Genomic DNA, 19,814 nt, shown 5'->3' on the forward strand with positions numbered 1-19,814 from the left:
GGCGGCAGGCCCCTGGCTTCTCCAACGTCTCCTCTCTGACTCTCCATCCACCAACAGAAACGTGTCCTCCCCAGTGACGGAGGCCAGAGGTCTCGAGCAGAGGTGTCCTTAGAACCACATTCCGCCGGCAGCTCTGGGGAGGGTCTTTCCTTGCTCCTGCTGCCCCTGGCAGTCTTTGGTGTTCCATGGCTAGTAGCCTCTCTCTCTAGCCCTGCTGCTGACTTCATGTGGCCTCCTCCTCCCTTCTCCTCTTCTTATAAGGACACTCATCCTATTCCAGCATGACCTCACATTAACTCATTACATCTGCCAAGACCCTATTTCCAAATAAGGCCACACCCTAAGGTTTCAGAAAGGACATGTGTCTGGGGGGGGGGGGGACACTACCCCACCCAGCACACCCTCTGCCCATGCCACCGTCACCATCCCCTGGGACCTGGGCACCTGACAGCAGCCCACCTCCATCTCCTAAATCTGCTCCCAGCCTCAGCCCCGCCGTCCAACACAAGCATGACTCATCTGAACCTGGGCTCTTGGTCCCCTGACCTCCTGGGTGACTCACTGCACAGCACTCCAGCCACCCAATCCTCGGGCCACTGTGGACTTTGCCACCATCTGCAGTACTCGTCCTGCCACCCCTGTCCTTCCACCCCTGCCTGGCCATCTGTTTCCCGAGGCTGCCATCCAGGAGCACACCTGGAGGTGCTTGAGCCCACTTGCTCCCGGGGATGACAGCAAGCTGCTGTTCTGCACCAGGCGCCTGCACCAGGCCCGGCAGCCAGGCTGAAGATCAAAACAGGCTCACCTGTGTCAAAGTCCCACATCAGCAACCCAAAACTAGGTTGTTATCTGACTTTCCAGGAAATCGGGAGAGGCAACAGCCAGTTCTGCCAGACTGGGCAGTTTCAATAAGTTCCCCTGCTTCAATCCTTACGTCCTCTCATCTTTACAAAAGTACCCAGAAGTAATCTGACATTACCCGGTTATTTCCTTACCATCTGTCTCTCCATCCCACCTTACAGGGAAAGTAACTTTGAAACTGTTGCAGAAAGCTTGGTCCTTGTTCCCGATGCCAATCCAATAACAAGGACATGGTTTAGAGAAAAAGGAAAAAGACGATTTATTGCTTAGCTACCAAAGGAGAAACACAGGGGCGTCCTGTCCCAAAGGCTGTGATTCTGCTCATCTGCAGGAACAGGGAGCTTTTATAGAGGTGATTCAGAGAAAATGGGATTAGGGAGGAGAGATCAGGAAGGAGAAGATCAGAGGAAAGAGGAGCAGGGAGAAGTTTAGGGAAAAGAAGATTGGGAAGAAGATTGTAAGTTCCAAAGTCACAAGGGACATAGTCAAAGCATCATGTGAATCTATTACAGAACGACTTGAAACACTTTCTGTTCTTTGTAAAATCTTCAGCCCTTCTGTCTACAAAACCCATCTCTGCTCCGAGGAGCCCTATTCCCATGGAATGACACATTGCCCAATTCTAGAACAGCAAATAAGGCCAATTAAGATTGCTAAATTCAATTGTCGTCATTTTGTCCTTGACCGGGTGAACAAAACAAAGCTCCCTGACCTCTTGGAGCCAATATTCAGTGTCCACACGGTGCAAGTCCACATCAGTCCTCCCTGCCTGTGAGACCCTCTTTCTTTTCCCTCTTCTCCCTCCATCAACCACGGGCCATTACCCTGTGTCCCCTTGCCCTATTGTCCCTCCTGTGCTTCACCAGGAAACCCCAATTCTGGATGCCCCCCACCTGCCTTTTCCATCGTCTGGGACTGCGATACAGAATAGCCATGCCACCTTGCAGGCCAGGCGGGGACACCACAGACAAGCACCTCCCTCGGCCCTGCTTCTCTCCTCTCCGCCGCCCCCTCCCTCCAATCCAGAGCTCTCCTCATGGCCAATCTCCCTCCCTCCAATCCAGCAGCCACCTCATGGCCCTGGCCTCCCAGAGCCCTCCTGGTGCTACAGCCAGCCCTACTCAGGATCCCAGACCCTTCCCAGGCTGCACAGTGCCCAGCTCCACTCTGTCCACTTTCACACCTGCTCCCTCCTCGTCGTCTCTCTCTTCCTATAGAATCTTCCAGGCCATTTAAATTTGTTCCCGTCTCTCCCATTTTTGAAGCAAAACTGAACAAAACTCCCTCCACATCCGTTCTGCCCCTCTACCTTCTCCTCAGCCCAGCCCTCCAGGGCTGCCTACACGTACCAGTGGCTCCCCTGACTCCTGTCTGTGGCAGCCTGGCTTCTCCCCAGGGACTCTCACCAAGGCCCCCACTGACCACATGCCGCAGCCTCTGGCCGGCGCTTCGCCTTCCTGTCTCTCTGGAACTTCCAACCCAGCGTCTCTGTCTCCTCCTGTCCTCTTCTCACCCCCGAGGACGGCTGGGCACCTGATTCCTGGTCCTACATTCTCTGCCTCAGCCACCTCTGCTCCAGTCTCTGATCAATCTGCCAACAACCGTCCACTCACAGGGCTGTACCATGCGAATCTTGACTCCTCTATTCTCCTTTCCAGGGATAGACAGGGGTTGGACAGCCTGGCCCCTCAGAAGCAGCTCTGGGCTCCTCTTGATTCTCCAGAGTCTGAGGATGTGCAATCCAGCGCCCAGCAGCTCTGAGTGGCAGGATCAGGGAGAGTGAAGCAGTCAGCCACCATGGTAAATGTGGACCAGTCGCTGGTACCAGTGAGAGCTAGGAGACAAGAGCTAATGGGGACATGGTTTTGCCCCAAAGGACTATCCCCGCAAGGCATGCTGGGTGCTGCCACCTGCATGGCAGGTGGCAGTGTGACTGTGTTACTAGTAGGATCGGGTCCATGTTCCACAGAGATGAAGAAGGAACATGGCGATAAACAAGCAGAAATTTCTTAAAGAGGAGGTCAAGGTTCAGACATATAAGAAAGCTCCCAGTGGAGTGCATGGAGGGCAGGAGTGCCAACCGGGGGCAGGAGTGCCACCGGGTTGCCTGACATCCCTTCTTTTAAAGGCCCAGGGTGGAAGTTGACTGGCCTCCTTGTAAACTGTCCTTGAGATTTTAATTGTCATGTGGGTGTGCTCAGGCTGAATTGCATGGTTGTCTTTTTTTTGTTTGTTTGTTTTTTAAGAATGGAGTCTTTTTCCCCTTTTGGGAAATAGATGTTGCTTGACGAGTTGGAGCACATCAAATGGTGGAGCATGGCTCAAACAGTGGTCCTGACAGGGTCCTCCTTATGGACCTCACTGCCTGCCTGTTTCCCTGCCTCATTGTGACTGTGCTGTCTTTGCAGAGCTTCAGCAGCTCCGGGGCACCACCTAGCACTCACCTTTTCTGCTGCCACACTCCACTTCCCCTCACACAGACTTAGCAAGTAAGCTCACACACCCAGCATGAGAAATACTACACTGCTGTGAAAAATGATGACACGATCATTTCACACCTGCCTGGGTGGCTAGAATCAGAAGGTCAAATAAGAAGTGTTGGAGAAATCAGAGGCCTCATGTGCTGCTGGTGGGGATGTAAAACGATGCTGCTGCCTGGGAAGAATCGAGCAGCTCCTCATGTGATTACACATGGCTTCCAAGTGACCCACTTCCAAGTGATCCCAGTCATTCCATCCAAGAGGAATGACCATGCACACAGCCTGTGCAGGTGTGCTTATAGCAGCATTATTCATAACAGCCAGAAAGCAAACAACACAGATATCCACCAGGTAAATAAAATGCAGTATATCCATACGATGGAACATTATTCACCCCTAAGAAGGAATAAAGTGCTAGCACGTGCTGCAACAGGGTGTGTCCTGAAATCATTGGGCTAAAGCCAATCACAAAAAAACCACATATAATATGACCCCATTCATGTGAAAGTCCAGAACAGGAAACCTATAGAGACAGAAAGTAGGTGAGTGGTTGCCTGGGGCTGGGATTGAGGTGCAGGAGTGACAGTGACTATGGTGATGGTTGCACACTTCTATGAATAAAATAAAAATCACTGGATTGTCCACTTTAACTGGGTGAATAGTGCTGTATATAAATTGGATTTCAATAAAGTGTCAAAAATGATGCCATACTCTATATTGATTGACTCTGAGATGTTTGTGGCCACTTAAGAACTAGTGTCATCACATATAAAGTATGATATGATCCTATTTTTAAAAAACACACATTTATACATAGGAAGAATATCTGGGGATACACTCCTACCTCCAAATGTTAACAGGTGGTAGCATTATCAATGATTCTTTTAAAAAATTCTCTCCATATTTTCTAAATGTTTAAAAATGAATGTGATGCTTTTATATTAAAAATAATATATTAGTCACCTACCTAATTACATATTCATTAACATTATAAGGGGGGAAATGGCAGGAATACTGACTAAAGGCAAGTAAACTGCTCAATGCATGCTCTGCGTGGAAGGCAAGGGGCCATTCTGGCCAGCCCTTCAGTCCCCCGAGTTAAGCACCTGGGGAAATGTACCAAAGCCAGAGGTCTCCCTTGACTCCATGATTGCTCTGTACCCATGGGGCTTACCAGGCTGCTCTCCAGGGATTTGGGGAGAAGGGATGGCAAGGTGGTTAGTCCATCAACAAAGTGAACTCCCCAGCAGTAGCAGCACATCAGAATACCCAGGAACACATTCTCTGAGTGTTTAACCTGGAGCGGCTGATAGCTGGGCAGAATGGCCCCTTCTCTTCTAGGCAGAGTTTGCATTTAGTAGAGAAATTAAATCACTAGAATAGCCTCACTTAGAGATGAGTCAATTTCAAACCTGTGTTTAAATATAGTTTCTGATGGTGAGGCTGGGTCTCCATAAGTCCATTCAAACTCTTCCACTGTCACTAACCTCCATGGCCTTCATTTATGAGGGCACACTGACACACTCAGCCTAAGATTAGGACCCCAACAGCCCTTGAAGGAACCCACAGAAACTGCCCCCAGGTATCCCTCCACAGTGCTGAAGGGCATTTTGGTCTGTGCATCGGAGCAGCTACAAGGTCTAGGGCCCCAGGAGGCCCAGAGTTCAGGTCCTGGGCTCCTATGGTCCAGGTGCAGATGAGAGGAGGGGCAGGGGAGTGGGGAGACAGGGTGGTTTCAACACGGATGTGGGTAGGCTAGATGAAGGACTGGACGGCCTCTTTTCGCACTGAGCACAAGCAACACGGAAACGCATACAGTGTCCTAAGCTGTGCACCTGAACATAAGTGATGTTACAATGGAAAGAAACATCTGGACTGTTACTGGGAGGGCCTGGGGCCAGGCAGAATGGCACGAGCAAGAGAGATCCAAGTGCGACTTGGCACCCTGGGAGGTGAGGAGCCTGTGCGGCTCACTGGGCCTCGCAGACCTGGATCACCCGGCTACAGGAGGCCGCCTGCTGAAGACCGGCATCCCGGCCCACGGGTTTGGGGACGGGACGCGTGCCCTGCTTTAGGGCCAGGCTGCCACGTCCGCGCACCGCCCCATCAGCAGCTCGGTTCACCGCGGCGTCTCCCAGCTCGCGCCCAGGGACCGGCCGCTGCTGGCGGGGGCTGAGACGGAGCCGGTTCCTGGAGGTGTCCACGGGGCGCTCTCGCTCTCGGCACCAGCCGCGGAGGTCCTAGCCCCTGGCAGCCGGGCAGCTGTTCCGATTTTGCTGTCAATAAGCGCAGCGCTCAGGTCTACGCGAATACGTGCGTGCACAACCGTCGCGCGGGAGCCGGGGCCGGGGCGGCGGAGCCCGCGCTCCCTCCCGCGGGACCGCGCTCCTGCCCGAGAGCGCGTGCCGGACGCGGGTCGCGGTGGCGTGTGCGCACGTCATATGGGCCGCCCACCTCTCATTGGCTGCGGCCGCCTCACCAGACCCAGTGCGGACGGGCACGCGGGAGGGGCGGGGCCAGGCGAGGCCACGCCCCTGGGCGGTGCGGGCGGGCGGCGGGTAGGCCGGGTTGGGTCACGTGGTGTGGGGCCGTGGCCCGCCTTATAAGCCGCGCGCCCGCCTGGCGCCGCGGCCGCACTTGGGCCGTCCCGGGCGCGCCGCCTCCTCTGCCGCTGCCCCGCCTCCTCTTGCCGCTCGCGGGTCGTGGCGGGTGCCCCTCGCAGGTACGCGAGCGCGGGGCCGGGGGCACCGGGGCCGGGGCGGGCCGGCTCTGCGCGGGACGCCGGCGGGGCGGGGCGGGCAGGGGGCCGCGGCCGGCCTTTGTCTCCCCGACGCGAGCGCCGCGGTGACTTCTGCGCGTCCTTCCTGCAGGAGCCCTCCGCGCGGCGGGCACCGATGCCCAGGCTGCACGACCACTTCTGGAGCTGCCCCTGTGCCGGCGCCGCCAGGCGCCCGAGCCCCCAGAGAGCCCGCGCCGCGAAGCCGGTGGCCGAGCTCGGAGACATGAGCGCCCCCGCAGCCCAGGCCACGGGCACAGACCCCTCGCCTAGGGGCCCGCGGGCCGGGGCGAGCGGCCGGGCCAACAGCTGGCACCATGACCTGGTGCAAAGGAGCCTCGTGCTCTTCTCGGTCGGGGTCGTGCTGGCCCTGGTGCTCAACCTGCTGCAGATCCAGAGGAATGTCACGCTCTTCCCCGACGAAGTCATCGCCACCATCTTCTCCTCCGCCTGGTGGGTGCCCCCGTGTTGCGGGACGGCGGCGGGTGAGTGCCCTTCTTGTTCTTGTGGGGCAGAACTGGAGATGTCCTTTCTGTCAGAGTCGCTTTGGGCCATAAGGAACGTGTATTTGAAAATGGAACCACCCACAGATAAAAACTGGGCATCCCGTGTTGTATTTAGGGAAAGGAAAGGGACCGGACAGAGTAGGGAGTCCCCGATGCTGGCCAAGATAACAGCTCTGAAGTTTGAGGAACCAGTGATGGAGATGAGGTCAGGAGATAATTGGCTGTTTGAGCAAACAGCTGGCCCGGATAGAGGAGTCCCAGCCCTGTAGTGTCCAAGCTCACCAGGAGCAGCTGTCACCCAAAGCTAGGGCCGCAGGATTGGCTGCCTGGAGAACTGGTGAGGCAGTGCTGCCAGGCTATTGGCTGTCCCAGCAGACATGCTACCCTGCTGGACAACTGAAAACAAACCCTCACGTGCTCAGGAGGCGGTTGCCAAGGGAGCAGCTTCCCAGCACTTCCTTCTGCAGATGGCCCTGGGCCTGGCCTGGAGCCAAGGCATCACCCATAACACCCCCTCCCACCAAGGGCACAAGAGAGTCCCTCCTTGAGAGTTTAGATTTGGGCACACCTGACCTGTCAGAGACATTTTGGAACCCAACATGGGCCAGTTAGTGTGAACTGCCATTTTTGTTTTGTTTTGTTTTTTAGAAAAATTTCTTAGTTATCATTTAGCAAGTTTGTAAAATGGTGAATGATTGTGGCCCAGCCAGTCATTTAACATTCCTCTAGTCATGGAGCATCTGTTTATTGAAGGCATTGCAGATGCTCTCTGCAGCCTCACTCTGCAAGCTGTTGAACTATGAAAGGGAGCAGAGCCAGCCCAGTCCTGAGGCGGTGGGGAAAACAAACTGGCTCTGAGTAACTCAGAACAGCGGGAACAGCATCGAGGGTGCTTTGTAGCTGACTTTTATTGACAGCTTCCTTAGGCTTTGTAAGCTGTGGCTCCATTTTACAGACGGGGAAGCTGAGTCACAGTTAAGTGTAATGTCCAGTGTACTGGCTGCCACAGCTATTAAGCCCTCTGCTCGGAGGCTCAGTACAGGGGCAAAAGTCTTGTTGTGGAGCTGTTTGTTTCAGCAAGGCAGGACACTGCCAAGTTTTCATCTGTGTTTCAGAACGGTGGGATCCTGCTGTTCTCTAAACCTTTAAGGGGTGGCTATACTAATTGAAAGTCCTTTTTGAAGAATTCCATGTTCCATATACATTTGACTAGTAGTTTCTTTGAACCAAAAGCTTGATCTTCAAAATCAAATTTGAATTTGTAATTGACTCTTCACGAGTTCCAGGAGTATCTGAAATGGTTTCTCATGCTCTTATCTGAATGTTTAGTTGAATCTACATCTCTTCACTGTGGAAGAACCTAAAAGCCTGAGATTTTCATGACAAGGGAATTGACAGCCTGTCTCCTGAGTTCCCATGCTTGGATGTGGTTTACTCGTGAACTCTGTCCCACAGTGCCACCCTGGCAGACCCATGTCCCGGGTGGACTGTAGGGAGTTTGTTCATCCCCTCCTTTGTTTTGTGCGTGCTGCTTCTCTTCTGGGAAGAGACCTTCCCATTGTCCAGTAGCTAAGACTCCAAGCTCAGGGATGTCTTCCTGCTCTACCCTCCAGTTACATAATCATCAGCATTTCACACATGAGAAAACAAACACCAGGAGCCACGTCCATCCAAGGCCAACTGGGACTAGCAGCTGAGTTTCCTCTTTATGGGCCTGTACTTTCCACAGCTTGGGACTTAGGTCCCTGGCAGCCAAAGAAACCAGAGTGTGATGGCCTTACATACCAGTAGCCTCAGTCTCCTAGAGTAACTGCAGGAGCCCCTTAAAACTTGAGTCCACTGTCCCTTCATGGGCATGGGACCCAGCTCCAGCGCTGGGTGGCAGCAGGAGTGTCAAACTGTGATGTGACTTGGGGCCACAAGTGTTCACGGATGCTCACCTCTCCATTGTAAAACGGAGGTGGTATGTGGCCATTTCAGTTTTGTGCTTGAGGGAGGCTGAATATTAGATACTGCAAGATCAAATATTATTATTAATATGGATCATTTAATCCTCTGCTTTTGATTCATTTCTAGGTTTATTGGGACACGTTTAAAAAGCAGTGATTTTTCTTTTTAACTTTTCAAAATGGTGATCTGGATGGAAAGTACTGTAAAGTAGATATCATGTTCAAGCTGATGAACTTCCTAGAAACAGGCCTGGTCTGAGTGTTCCTGCCCACCACGGGGAAGCTGTAGTTTTCAGCTGGTGTGTTCTTCCTTTCCACAGCGGTTGTCGGCTTGCTCTACCCATGTATTGACAGCCACCTTGGGGAGCCCCACAAGTTCAAGAGGGAGTGGGCGAGCGTCATGCGCTGCATTGCCGTCTTCGTTGGCATCAACCATGCCAGCGCCGTATCCTTTCACCCACGTGCTGTGTCTAGAGCATGGTCTGGGGCTATGTCAAAGCATATCAGGACTTTTATTGAGTATTTATTTATTTTTTTATTTATTTATTTTTTTTTAAGAGAGAGAGAGGGGGAGGGACAGAGAGAGAGAGAGAGAGAAAGAGAGAGAGAGAATTTCAACATTTTATTTTTTTTATTTTTTCTTAGTTCTCGGCGGACACAACATCTTTGTTGGTATGTGGTGCTGCTGAGGATCGAACCCGGGTCGCACGCATGCTAGGCGAGCGCGCTACCGCTTGAGCCACATCCCCAGCCCCTTTTATTGAGTATTTAGTATTCATTATCTCATCCAAGTATTTTATTTTAAGGTATATTACATAGTTTTCACCTAGCGGGACTTTAAGGTGCAAGTTCTAGCGTCCTTTATAGATCATTTCAGGAAACAGTTGGCATAATACCAGAAGCAGGGTGGATTGCCAGAATCGGAGGCCACACCTGTAATACCAGTGGCTTGGGAGGCTGAGGCAGGAGAATTGTAGGTTCAAAGTGAGCCTCAGCAACTTAGTGAGACCTGTCTCAAAATAAAAAGGGCTGGAGATGTGTCTTAGTGGCTAAGCGCCTTTGAGTTCAGTCCTTAGTAATCCACCCGCCCTGCAAAAAGAAGTCAGAGGTCCTCTCTTTCTCAGCAGTTATCATTTAGCTCCTGGGAGTTCGTTTTATCAATTCACTTTATGTGTCTCCCTTGTCCTTTCAGCAGATGTGATGGCTCTCCTGGCAAAGAGGACTGCCCCAGGGTGTGGCTGTTGGCACCACATCTCACTAGGAGGTGTCTAAATTTGTCCCTCTGCCCACAGAAGGCCAAGGACAATTGTGGAAGGCCCCTGGCCTCTGGCACCCACAGGTGTGCTGTGTGCCATGCACCGTGCATTTCTCAGGAAGGCAGTCCAGAGTTTACCAGGGAGCCCTTAGGATTTAGGATTTCTTCAGAGCAAGTTGGAGGGAATGATTTTTAGTATTGCAGATTCTGAAGTCTGTTTCCCCCTATTTAATGGTATATAAGAGAGTCCTGGTAAATCAGTTGACAAGCACAGCTGTAGCAGACTGGAGCCTGTTGAGCTGGGTGCCATACTTACTATGTGTCTGCTGTGGACGTGAAGGCCCGGCCTGTTCACTTCAGACTGCTGAGAAGGAGAGAAGGGGAACTGTAGATGGCTTCATAGCAAAGTGTTGGCTGGCGGCCAAAATACCAACAGAATTTCATGCATGGCTTTCAGAAAGTTCAGAGAGAGAGAGAGAGAGAGAGTGTGTGTGTGTGTGTGTGTGTGTGTGTGTGTGTGTGTAGGGGGCAGTGCTGGGATGAAACCCAGGGCCTTGAACACGCTAGCCATGCCCTCTACCTTGAGCCACATTCCCTGCCCAAGAAAGCTCCTCCTTAAAGCTAGGCTTTGCCTGGTGGTCCCGTGAAGATCTAGGGTCTGCTGGCCGTGTGGTTGTCATGGATGGGGAAGATTTATTGGATAATAAAGACTTGCACATAGCTCCTATGGTTTTTGATCTTATGGAAAAGTCATTAAACTTTTCCTTAACTTTGCTATCACCAGAAGTTGGATTTTGCCAATAATGTCCAGCTGTCTCTGACCTTGGCAGCTCTGTCCCTGGGCCTCTGGTGGACATTTGACCGTTCCAGAAGTGGCCTGGGACTTGGGATCACTATAGCCTTCCTAGCGACTCTGATCACCCAGCTTCTCGTGTACAATGGAGTCTACCAGTAAGTATGTGTCTTCAGGCTACTTGTGTGGACAGAAGGACCCATTATATTTAGGTATTTTCTTGTTTTATTTGGCTTTTGTGCTAAATTACAGATTTAGGTTTGAAATTCTCAAAACGCTGCTTACTCTCAACTCACATACTAAAAGCACACTGTCCGTACTTCCCGTAAGGAAAACTGAGTCGGGGCAGTGAGACGCGTCATTCCTGTGTTGGCAGTTGGCAGCATTTTTGGCGTCTAGTATCCTCTATCACAGAAGATCTTTGGCCCGGAAGCCAGCGGGTGAGACTGACTGGGCGTTTTTCCTTCCAGGTACACATCCCCAGATTTCCTCTACATCCGCTCCTGGCTCCCGTGTATATTTTTCTCAGGAGGTGTCACAGTGGGAAACATAGGACGGCAGCTGGCCATGGTAAGTCTCCCACACTGGACACTGCCAAGTCTTGCTGGTAGAGTTGCTGTATGTGGTACATTGTAGTTTGTGCTGATGTGTGTCTAGTTCAGAATCATTAACAACAATTATTGAGAAAAGGTTATGAAAGCGGGAATGATACTTGGGTACTTCTTTACCAAATTATAAGGTTTCTGTATTTTTCGACTCATGATGTCTGTGCTAGAAAGAAACCATTGAGTCCTAGTGCAGCCCTTCGCCTTGCACGGGTGCCTCCCCTCAGCTGTGGACTGACTGCAGCTCAGGCTGGGCCAGTGTGCAGACCAGGGGACAGCCTGGATAGGCGGGCACTGCCCTTCCAGGGGACCTGTGGACTTGGGCCTGCCTGGGATGGCGTCACTCGGAGCAGGATGCTCATCGAGTGATTGCCCTCTGGGCGGGCTGTCCACCTGCTCTCCAGGAAGAGGAGGAAGTGCCACTCAGAGCATTTCCCTAGAGTTGGAAAGGAGGATTAGTGGTCACCTTCAGGAGGTAAAAACTGGCATTTGAACACTTCAATTAAAGCAAATGGGGACATTTAAATGTTGTTTCAAGATGACTTTGACTCAAGGGCTTAAGTAAAGTGAACTAAAAAAAGCAACTAGAACCATTGTTCTCAGAGATAAACTCTGGCTTTCTCAAGACTTATCTTGGTGCTTTATGCTGTTTTTGGAATGGTTCGTTTATTTATATGAGCTGATGGCCATTCGTGAGGAGCTGAACTTAAAGGCTACTTTGTTTTTTAACAAAAATAGAAATCGGTTTAAAAACAATAGAATTTGGAGTGTTCTACTGGCTTCTGAATCTAAAACGTCTCTCTTCTGGTCTGGTTGTTCTCCACTTAGCTGCCAAAACAGAAATCACTCCATGGAGAAAGCTGTTTCTCACGACCCCTCATGGAGAGTCAGGACTCTGCCTCAGTGGATGCACATAGCCAGCCCCTTCCTTCACCTTCAGCACCTGCCTCTTACACCACCTCTTAGTTCTGAGAGCAGCTGGGCCACTTGTAACTGCTGGTGTTTGGAGATTCTTATTTTAGTAGTCTTGGACAGAGAATCCCTGGGAAGACTTTTGGAATAAGACAGCCAAGCTGACCAGCAGCTGAACAGTAGTCACGAGTTGGCTGCTGCTTCAGGAAGCTGCCCTGGTGCCATGTCTGATGGTGAAGGCTTTGAGTCAGTTCTAGGAACTAAGCACTCGGGTAGAGTAGAAGTTTCATAGTATATACATGTCCTCAACATCTAGAAATTGAGGAAACATTTTTTAAAAGTCGCATAAATGCAAAGTTTTGAAGATGGTCCTACTGAGTGACCCTTGCAGTGAGCCTGCTGTGTGTTTCTTGGTCTCGTAAAACGCCTTCCTGTTCTTACTGGGGTCCCCTCCTTTAAGAGCATTTGCTACCTGCAAGGACGCCTTGCCCAGCAGCTCTCAGGCCCCGTGCTCTCCAACGGGCTAGAAGTTTCTTCTATGTGGAATTTTTTATTATTTTTCCTAAAAGCCATTTTCCTTTGAGTCCAAAAATATAGCTCAAGCGTTCGTCCTCAGCCCATGTGTTTAAAAGAAAGTGAGAGTGTTCAGCACTCAGCATCTGTGCTTGCTGTTTGTACTTTGTTTTTTTCTCAAGAATGAGGCTTCAAACTGCTGCCTGTTGGCCACCTACCCCCATCCAGATTGCCTTTCTTGTCCCTGGTTCCTGTTGACCCAGCTCCTGCCACTCGGGATGAGAGCTGTGTGGTTGCCCTTAAGGCTCACATTTACGGAGTACTTGCTGCTGTGTGAGATGCCGGGCTGTGCACTTTCCTTGTTAGCTAATGAGCCCGTGTTACTCAATACTTTAAAGTAGAAATTTTTATTAGCCCATTATAAATGGGGAGCTTTTCACCCATGTGGGTGGATTTGAGCCACACTTCTCATAGGATACCAAATGCCCTTTTAACCTATAGCTCATGACTGTCCCTCATCCTCCAAATAAGTTTTTAAAATCTCTTGGTAGCCTAGACACTTTGTTGCCATTTAAAATACATTACATTAGGCAGTACTGATGAAGGTCAAGTCATGATCTGTCTGGCCACCTGCTGTGTTCTCCATAGTCACCTGTGTTCTTACACTAGGCCAGACCTAACTTTGGTCTCCTGTAGGCCATGGATTCTGAATTGTTCCTGTTGTTTATCAGTCAGTGCATTGGCAGGTGGTAAAATGTGACAGCAGTGTCATTTCTAGGTTACTGGCAAGAACTTGTCCTTTCTTTTCTCTCAGTTGAAGTTTGTTCAGAACCTCCCTCATGTCCCCGTTCACAGTATCTTCTTCAAGTCACCATTGGATAAAAGTTAGGAGCTCCCTAGAGCTTACACATCATTGCCATGCCAAAGCCACCAAGGGGGCGTTTCTAAGACTCTGTTCTGACTTGTCTCTTCTATGAGGCAGCCTCAGAGTTTTCTGGCTGAGAATCCTAATGTCTGGTACCTGGCTTTCGAAGCATGGTGCCTAGGGGGAGGGAGTGGAGTGGAGGGCACTGGATGCAGAGAGAGGCAGTGTGCCGAGCCGCCTCTGCCCTCGGAGCAGCTGCCTGGCCTCAGGAGAATTTTTAGGTTTCTCTGGGTCTGCTCATCAACCAGACGTGGTCTTGTACTGAGGTTTTACATTTTGCCTGCAATGATGATGATCCAGGGGTCTGGTGAGGGTCACGTGAGAAAGGATGGGGAGATGTCATTTGGTGTTCCAAAACCTGACCTGTCCCAGATGTCTGTACTGACAGACCGCTGGCAGACTGCAGCCTCAAGTGAGCAGGCTGACCTGAAAGGGACAGTCCTTAGCCCCACTTTGGGAGCACCTGTTGCCAAGAGCATCGCCATGCCTCCGCGGTGCTGAGTACACTGCTGCGGCCCTGCTCCTCTTGGTGTCTCACACTCCTACAGCCTCCTGGGAGGGCTCTGGCAGCTCACCCACCTGCAAGGTGGAGCCAGACTGAGTGCAGGTAGCAGGTGGGCACAGGTGGCTGTGGCTGGCAGGTCAAAGGAATTTTTACCTTTCACCTTTTAGGGCCTAAGGAGGATATTTACTCACAGGTTATTTACACACAGCACTCAATTTTCCTTTTTTCTTTCTTTTTCCACATAGGGTGTTCCTGAAAAGCCACATAGTGATTGAGCCTTCAAACCCACTGATTCCGAAAAATAAGCAAGATTTGGAAAGAAAACTGTTTTAGTGGGTGGTGATGAAGATTTTTTTCCTAAATACTCTATTTAGATTGGGCTGAGGACAAATGACTCCTGGAAGAAATGTTCACCTAGTCTAGCATAGCAAAGTGGAGACAGTAACTACTTACCTTGAAGTCTTACCTTGACCCACCACACCCACACCTGTCTGCTCTGGAGCATCCATGGCAGACTGTGGGCGGGAGTCCAGGCAGGGGCATTGTCCCAAGTATTAGATATCATTCATGTTTTAAAAAACAAGTTGCCATATTTCAAAGCCTTGAACTACAACTTGATTACCAACTGTCAGTTTTGTGTCCATGCCCAAAGGAAACAGGTTGATGGTGCTTGACAGATGAAGTATGGTGTAATAGGAATATTTATCCAAAAGATTTTAAAAATAGGGTTGTGTAAAAAAAAAAAAAAAAAGGCAGCAAGCGTAGGGAGGTGGCTGCCCGAGTGGCTGGCACTGGTGGCACCTGGCCTGGCTCACGTTCAGTGCTGCAGTGACCCACCATGTGGTCACACACCTCTGCCTGTCACCAGAGAGCGGACTGCGCTTTTCATTCTGCCGGCAGAATCCTGTGTAGACAATCTTCCCGAGAGCAACGGCAGTAAGAGGTCCTGATTCCACTGTGACGTGGGAGGTTTCACCTCAGCTCACCAAGTTTTATCCAAAAACCAGAATCCTCTAAGAGTGAATACCTGTCTGCCACGTATTTCAATCTTAGCCAAAATTGTTTGCGTCTTTGTTACTCCAGAGTAGCGAGGACTGTTTTTCTGCAGCCCTATGGAACTTGCAATCTGTGATTGCCTTGTAGAAGAGCACGTCACCGCACTGCACGCAAGGTGTTCTGAATGCTGGTTGACGGCTGGGAGCACAGTGTATTCGTGTAATGGCATAGACCATATCAGACCTGATTTGCAAGTATTGGGTCTCAAACTTCAAGTGCAATGTATATGAAAACCAATCTGAGCCTTGTATCCTCTTAAATATTTATTTTTTTTTAACGTGGGATGTTCGAGAGAAGGGTTCTCCATGCATTTCAGTGCGCACCGCGGCCGAGCTCAGCAGCGCTTCCCAGCGTGAAGTCTCTTCACTAGACCCTTCACTGAGCCCTCGTCCTCTGACATACTCCGGTTTTGTGGGTTTAGTAATTTTTACTTACCAATTTACCTTTTTTGTATTTTGCAACCTAAGTGTTTGGTTTGTTTGAGTTCTGTGGTAGTGAGGGCTGCAAGACCCCTTTAGAAGAGAAGCCACCGCAGGAGGGGCGTGGGCTCATTGCCCAGGACAGGCACACTGGGTTTCATTCATGTGCCGATCCTCATGGGCTCCTTCTGTTTATTTTGTTTTGAGGAAAATGTCTTGGAGTAAATTCTAGGTTTCTGAAGCTAATTTGTTTTAGAGGAATTTTGTTTAAAAGCAAATGGACCATTCTGAACTTTGGAATGATCCCTTATACATTTTATTAGTGATGAAAACATTTTTCAATGAAGTTGTCAGCATTTTATGCAAACCAGAGTTACTAGATGAAAGCAGTAAGTGAATCTTTAAAATATACTTGATCATGTATAAACAATAAGTATTTTTTCTCTTCAACTGGAAATAAATCTCTTAGAAATGATGTAGCCAAAAAATGTGAATCTGAAGAATTTTTTTGCCAGTAGTTTATAGCAGATATATTGAACCAAAGTGATTTGAATTTGTAAAAATGTAAAATAGTATGAACACAACTTGCACTATGCCATATTTGAACATCTAGTGAGATTCACATTCATACTGTTTTCAACATTGTGTTCCTTTTGCATTCATTTTTTACTTTTATTAAAGGTTCAAAACCAACTATTGTATTTATGGGTTCTTTTTTTTTTTTTTAAAGAGGGATTCATATCCTGTCTAGGTGTCAGAATTTGAAATGGAAGGCTCTTTCATCGATCTTTAGACTTTATGGAATCCCAGCATAACCTGTGGGTATGTTTCTGAACCCACCGCAGTCCCCTCTCCACTGGTGCCCCTTCTCATCTGGGGATTAGAAGTGGGTGGCCTGACACAAGGGCACTTGCCCTGACTCCGGGCTCCTTGCTCCTGGTGCTTGCTCTTGGATTTGGACAGGTGGGATCTCTGCAGCTGCAAATCTTTCCAGAAAAGCAACTATGTAGCCTCCCAGAACATTTGCACAACCCCCTGGGGATGGAGCCCAGGCTTTGTGGCTGCTAGGCCAGCAGGACCCTTGAGCCACACCCAGCTCTGCTCTACACATGCAAGACAGCTGGTCCAGGTGATGCTGCACACATTTCCCTCTCTACCTCTGTAGATTCCACCTTTTTGCCCAAGAGGAATCTAGTCGTAAGTACGGTGGCTCCAACAGAGAAGGCCCACTTTGAGCACATCTGAACCCGTGTTTTAGAAGTTAAAAGTTTCCTGAAACTTTTCTGGTCTTTAAGCAAATAATTAAATTATGGAAAGTGAGGCATATGGTCCCAAGGGACTCTGCTTTGCTCCTCATGTTGTATGAGCAAAAGCTGGGTCACTAGGCTCACGGTTGGCTGACAGGCGGCTTTACTTAGCCAGCATTCAAAGGCACCATGGTCACACGTAAGGACTTGGAAGACTCCACTGAGTCTAATCAAATCATTCCGTGGCCTGCAGAATCCCCACTCTTGGATTATTGGTTGCCTGTATCTTAGTAGCAATGATACAGGAAAGAGGGACCATTTAAAATTTAAACTTGCCTTTTCTCCTTCACGTTGAAGTAGACAATCTGCCCATTTCCTGAGTCTCAGATCCTCCGCAATGAGTTAACTATATAGCAGATGAAGTCTAAAATAGGTTAGTATTGTAAAATCTCAACGGAATACTACTGTCTGGCCTCAGCAGATGCGCATTGAGAAGTCTGGCTGTGCTGAGCTAATTCACCACTGTGCTTGAACTTGGAGGGAGGTGGGCTTATAACCAGGGAGTCGGCCACCAGAGAGGCTCTGTTGACTCCCAAATGGAGAGAAATATATGCAAAGAAAGGTAAGAAACGCAGGGGGTGAGAAATCTTGAGTCCTGATACCTGAACTCAGTGCTCCATGGATTTTCTCTGTGAATCTTCGTAAGATTCACACCAGAATTTCTTAACATTTATAAAAACACCTACTAGTACCTGGCACAAGAGAAACTAAATGTTAGTTTTTCTTCTTACCCTGAAATAATGCCATTCTTTGGCCTTTCCCACCTTAGATCTGTTGTAGTGGAAAGGAAAAGGTGCAGGATGTGACAAGTGGCTTCTCATGGCCACTTTTGCTTCCTAGGGTTTCTGGGTGCCATGACCCCTTCCTCCCACCTCTCTCTACAGTTTTTGTTGGGTCCCAGGCTCTGCACATCCCCAAGTTCAGGAACATAAAGATGAAAATTCCACATCACGTCTGGAGGTGTGGTTTTCTAGCTCTGCACATTTTCCTGTTTTGGCAAGTTTTTCACTGAGAGTCGTTTCTTCCCACAGCCTGCAACTCCACCAGACGACCATCCCTCACTCTGTTGTCGCACAGAATCTCCCATGGCCTCCTTGGGCTGCAGATTTGTAACCGTCTCTCACCAATGTCCCCAGCACCCTGCGACCTTGCCAGGGAGGCAGTGGCCCCTTTTCTTATCCTGTTCTGGTGCCCAGACACAGAGCCCGGCCCTAATCCATACTAAGACTCTCGAAGGAATATTGTGGAGATGATGTCATTTACTCCTTCATCTGCTTCCCAGAGGCAGGCACGCTGGCTGGCTGCTGTCACATTTCACTGCCAGCAGCCCACTAGTCACCTTCCGCCCTGTGGACTCCAGGCCACTGCGGATAACACTAAGTCGTCCACATCACTTAGGAGAGGCCCACGGAGAGCTCTGCAGCCCCTCCAGGTCAGAGCTGCGTCTCAGCAGGGGCACTGCTCCCCCTGCCTGGACTGCCCTGTCATTGCATGGGCCCTGTCCATGTGAGTGGGCACTGCAGCATGTGGGACTGCTCTCCCCAGGAAGGGAGCTGCATTGGCTTTAGGCCGTCCACAGCCTCCTGCCTCGCTGCCCCCGGGCACAGTGCCTGCCAGGCTGGCAGCTCTGGTGCCACAGCCCCAAGAGCAGTGGATGCTTGGGCAGCACTGGGTGCTGACTGCATGAACATCCTTGGAGGCTTCTGCCTGCCCGCCTGCCCTTCCCACATGAACACTCAGCCTTGAACTTTCATCTTTTGGAGGAAAAACATGGCTCCCTTCAACAGGTGATATCTTGTTGCTTTCAGACATGCCCTGATTTTCTTTCATACCCAGGGAGCCGTCCCCCATGCCAGTTGGTACAGCTGGTGTCCCTTTCTCCTGATTGCACATCAGTCACATTAGTTGCAAAGCCCCGACCAGGGTAGGGTGAATGTGAGCAGAGCAGCTGCAAGCAAAGTTTGCAGGTGGAGATGGCTCTGGGGAGGCGGCCCTGGAGCAGCTTGGTTCCTGGTGAGTCACTCCCTGCACCTGGCTGTGCCATGGGGGACACTTGAGCTGAGGCTATGCTCATTCATGTCCTTCTGAACATCTAACCGGCTGCAGGAGCCAACTGAAGAAAGGTCAGCTTGCCAACAAATCTGAAGGAGCAATCACACAGTCCCACATACCCAGCAGGAGGGTCCCCTGTATTGCCTCCTGCCACGAGCAGAAACAGGTGTTGAGTCCTTAGAAGCTGGGTGCCTGGAAGCCCTTCCCTAAGGGTTCTCATCTGTGAGACTTAGCATTGCTTAAGGTATTTGCAGTTATTCAATTGCTCATTGGGAAGCATGTCACCGAAAGGCTCCCTGTGTGCCAGAGCCATGGCGTGTGCTGGGTGCCCGGGTAGGACCTGGTAGGAATCCACCTGGTCACCAAGGAGATGCAGGTGTGTGTCTGGAGACTTCAAGCTCTCCTGGGGCACTGTTTCTGAGCATCTTAGTCACCCCAACCTTCCCCATATTTGATATTTTAAAGAAAGATATGAACAAAGCAAGGAAAGAATACAATGAAGGAAGGGAGGGAGGGGCGGAGGGAGGGGCGGAGAGAGGGGCTGAGTCGGCTGTCCAGGACTCAGAGGCTGGGCATGCTCAAAACCGTTTTTAACATAAGATAGCCATAGTCTCAAACCCAGTACCCGACAAGATTTGGCTGCTGGTTAAGAGCATGGAGAAGCCTGAGGCCCTCGGATGGTACAGCTGGCCTCCAGCTTCTCTCCTCAGTGGAGGTCCCTTGTCTGGGGATGCCGCAGTCTGGCTGGGCACAGAATCACGAGCCACCACACACCTTGTAGATTCAAACAGCAATTCTTTATTCCCGAACTCACACCGGCCCTCTACAAACACGTTCTGGGGAAATTCAGGTTCTGCCCGCAAAATTCACGTACTCCACCAGGCTTTGAATCCCAAATAC

At 50.3% G+C, this 19,814-nt stretch overlaps 1 protein-coding gene across 1 annotated transcript; it reads left to right on the forward strand.

Annotated features, from left to right (window-relative positions):
• Positions 1-5,983: 5,983 nt before the first annotated feature.
• Positions 5,984-16,242, forward strand: Insig1 (insulin induced gene 1). The gene is made up of 6 exons (XM_026406183.2): positions 5,984-6,063; positions 6,212-6,602; positions 8,893-9,017; positions 10,612-10,778; positions 11,091-11,190; positions 14,326-16,242. The coding sequence occupies exons 2-6, from the start codon at positions 6,236-6,238 to the stop codon at positions 14,353-14,355; spliced, it is 789 nt and encodes a 262-aa protein (XP_026261968.1). The 5' UTR covers positions 5,984-6,063; positions 6,212-6,235; the 3' UTR covers positions 14,356-16,242.
• Positions 16,243-19,814: the final 3,572 nt, after the last annotated feature.

Source organism: Urocitellus parryii, chromosome 3 (genome assembly GCF_045843805.1).
Source record: "Urocitellus parryii isolate mUroPar1 chromosome 3, mUroPar1.hap1, whole genome shotgun sequence".
Classification (NCBI taxonomy): Eukaryota; Metazoa; Chordata; class Mammalia; order Rodentia; family Sciuridae; genus Urocitellus; species Urocitellus parryii.

Coding starts and splice junctions, on each gene's coding strand:
- Insig1 (XM_026406183.2), top strand. CDS start 6,236: ATGCCCAGGCTGCACGACCACTTCTGGAGCTGCCCCTGTGCCGGCGCC. Junction 6,603..8,892: donor GTGTTGCGGGACGGCGGCGG/GTGAGTGCCCTT, acceptor TCCTTTCCACAG/CGGTTGTCGGCTTGCTCTAC. Junction 10,779..11,090: donor GTGTACAATGGAGTCTACCA/GTAAGTATGTGT, acceptor TTTTCCTTCCAG/GTACACATCCCCAGATTTCC.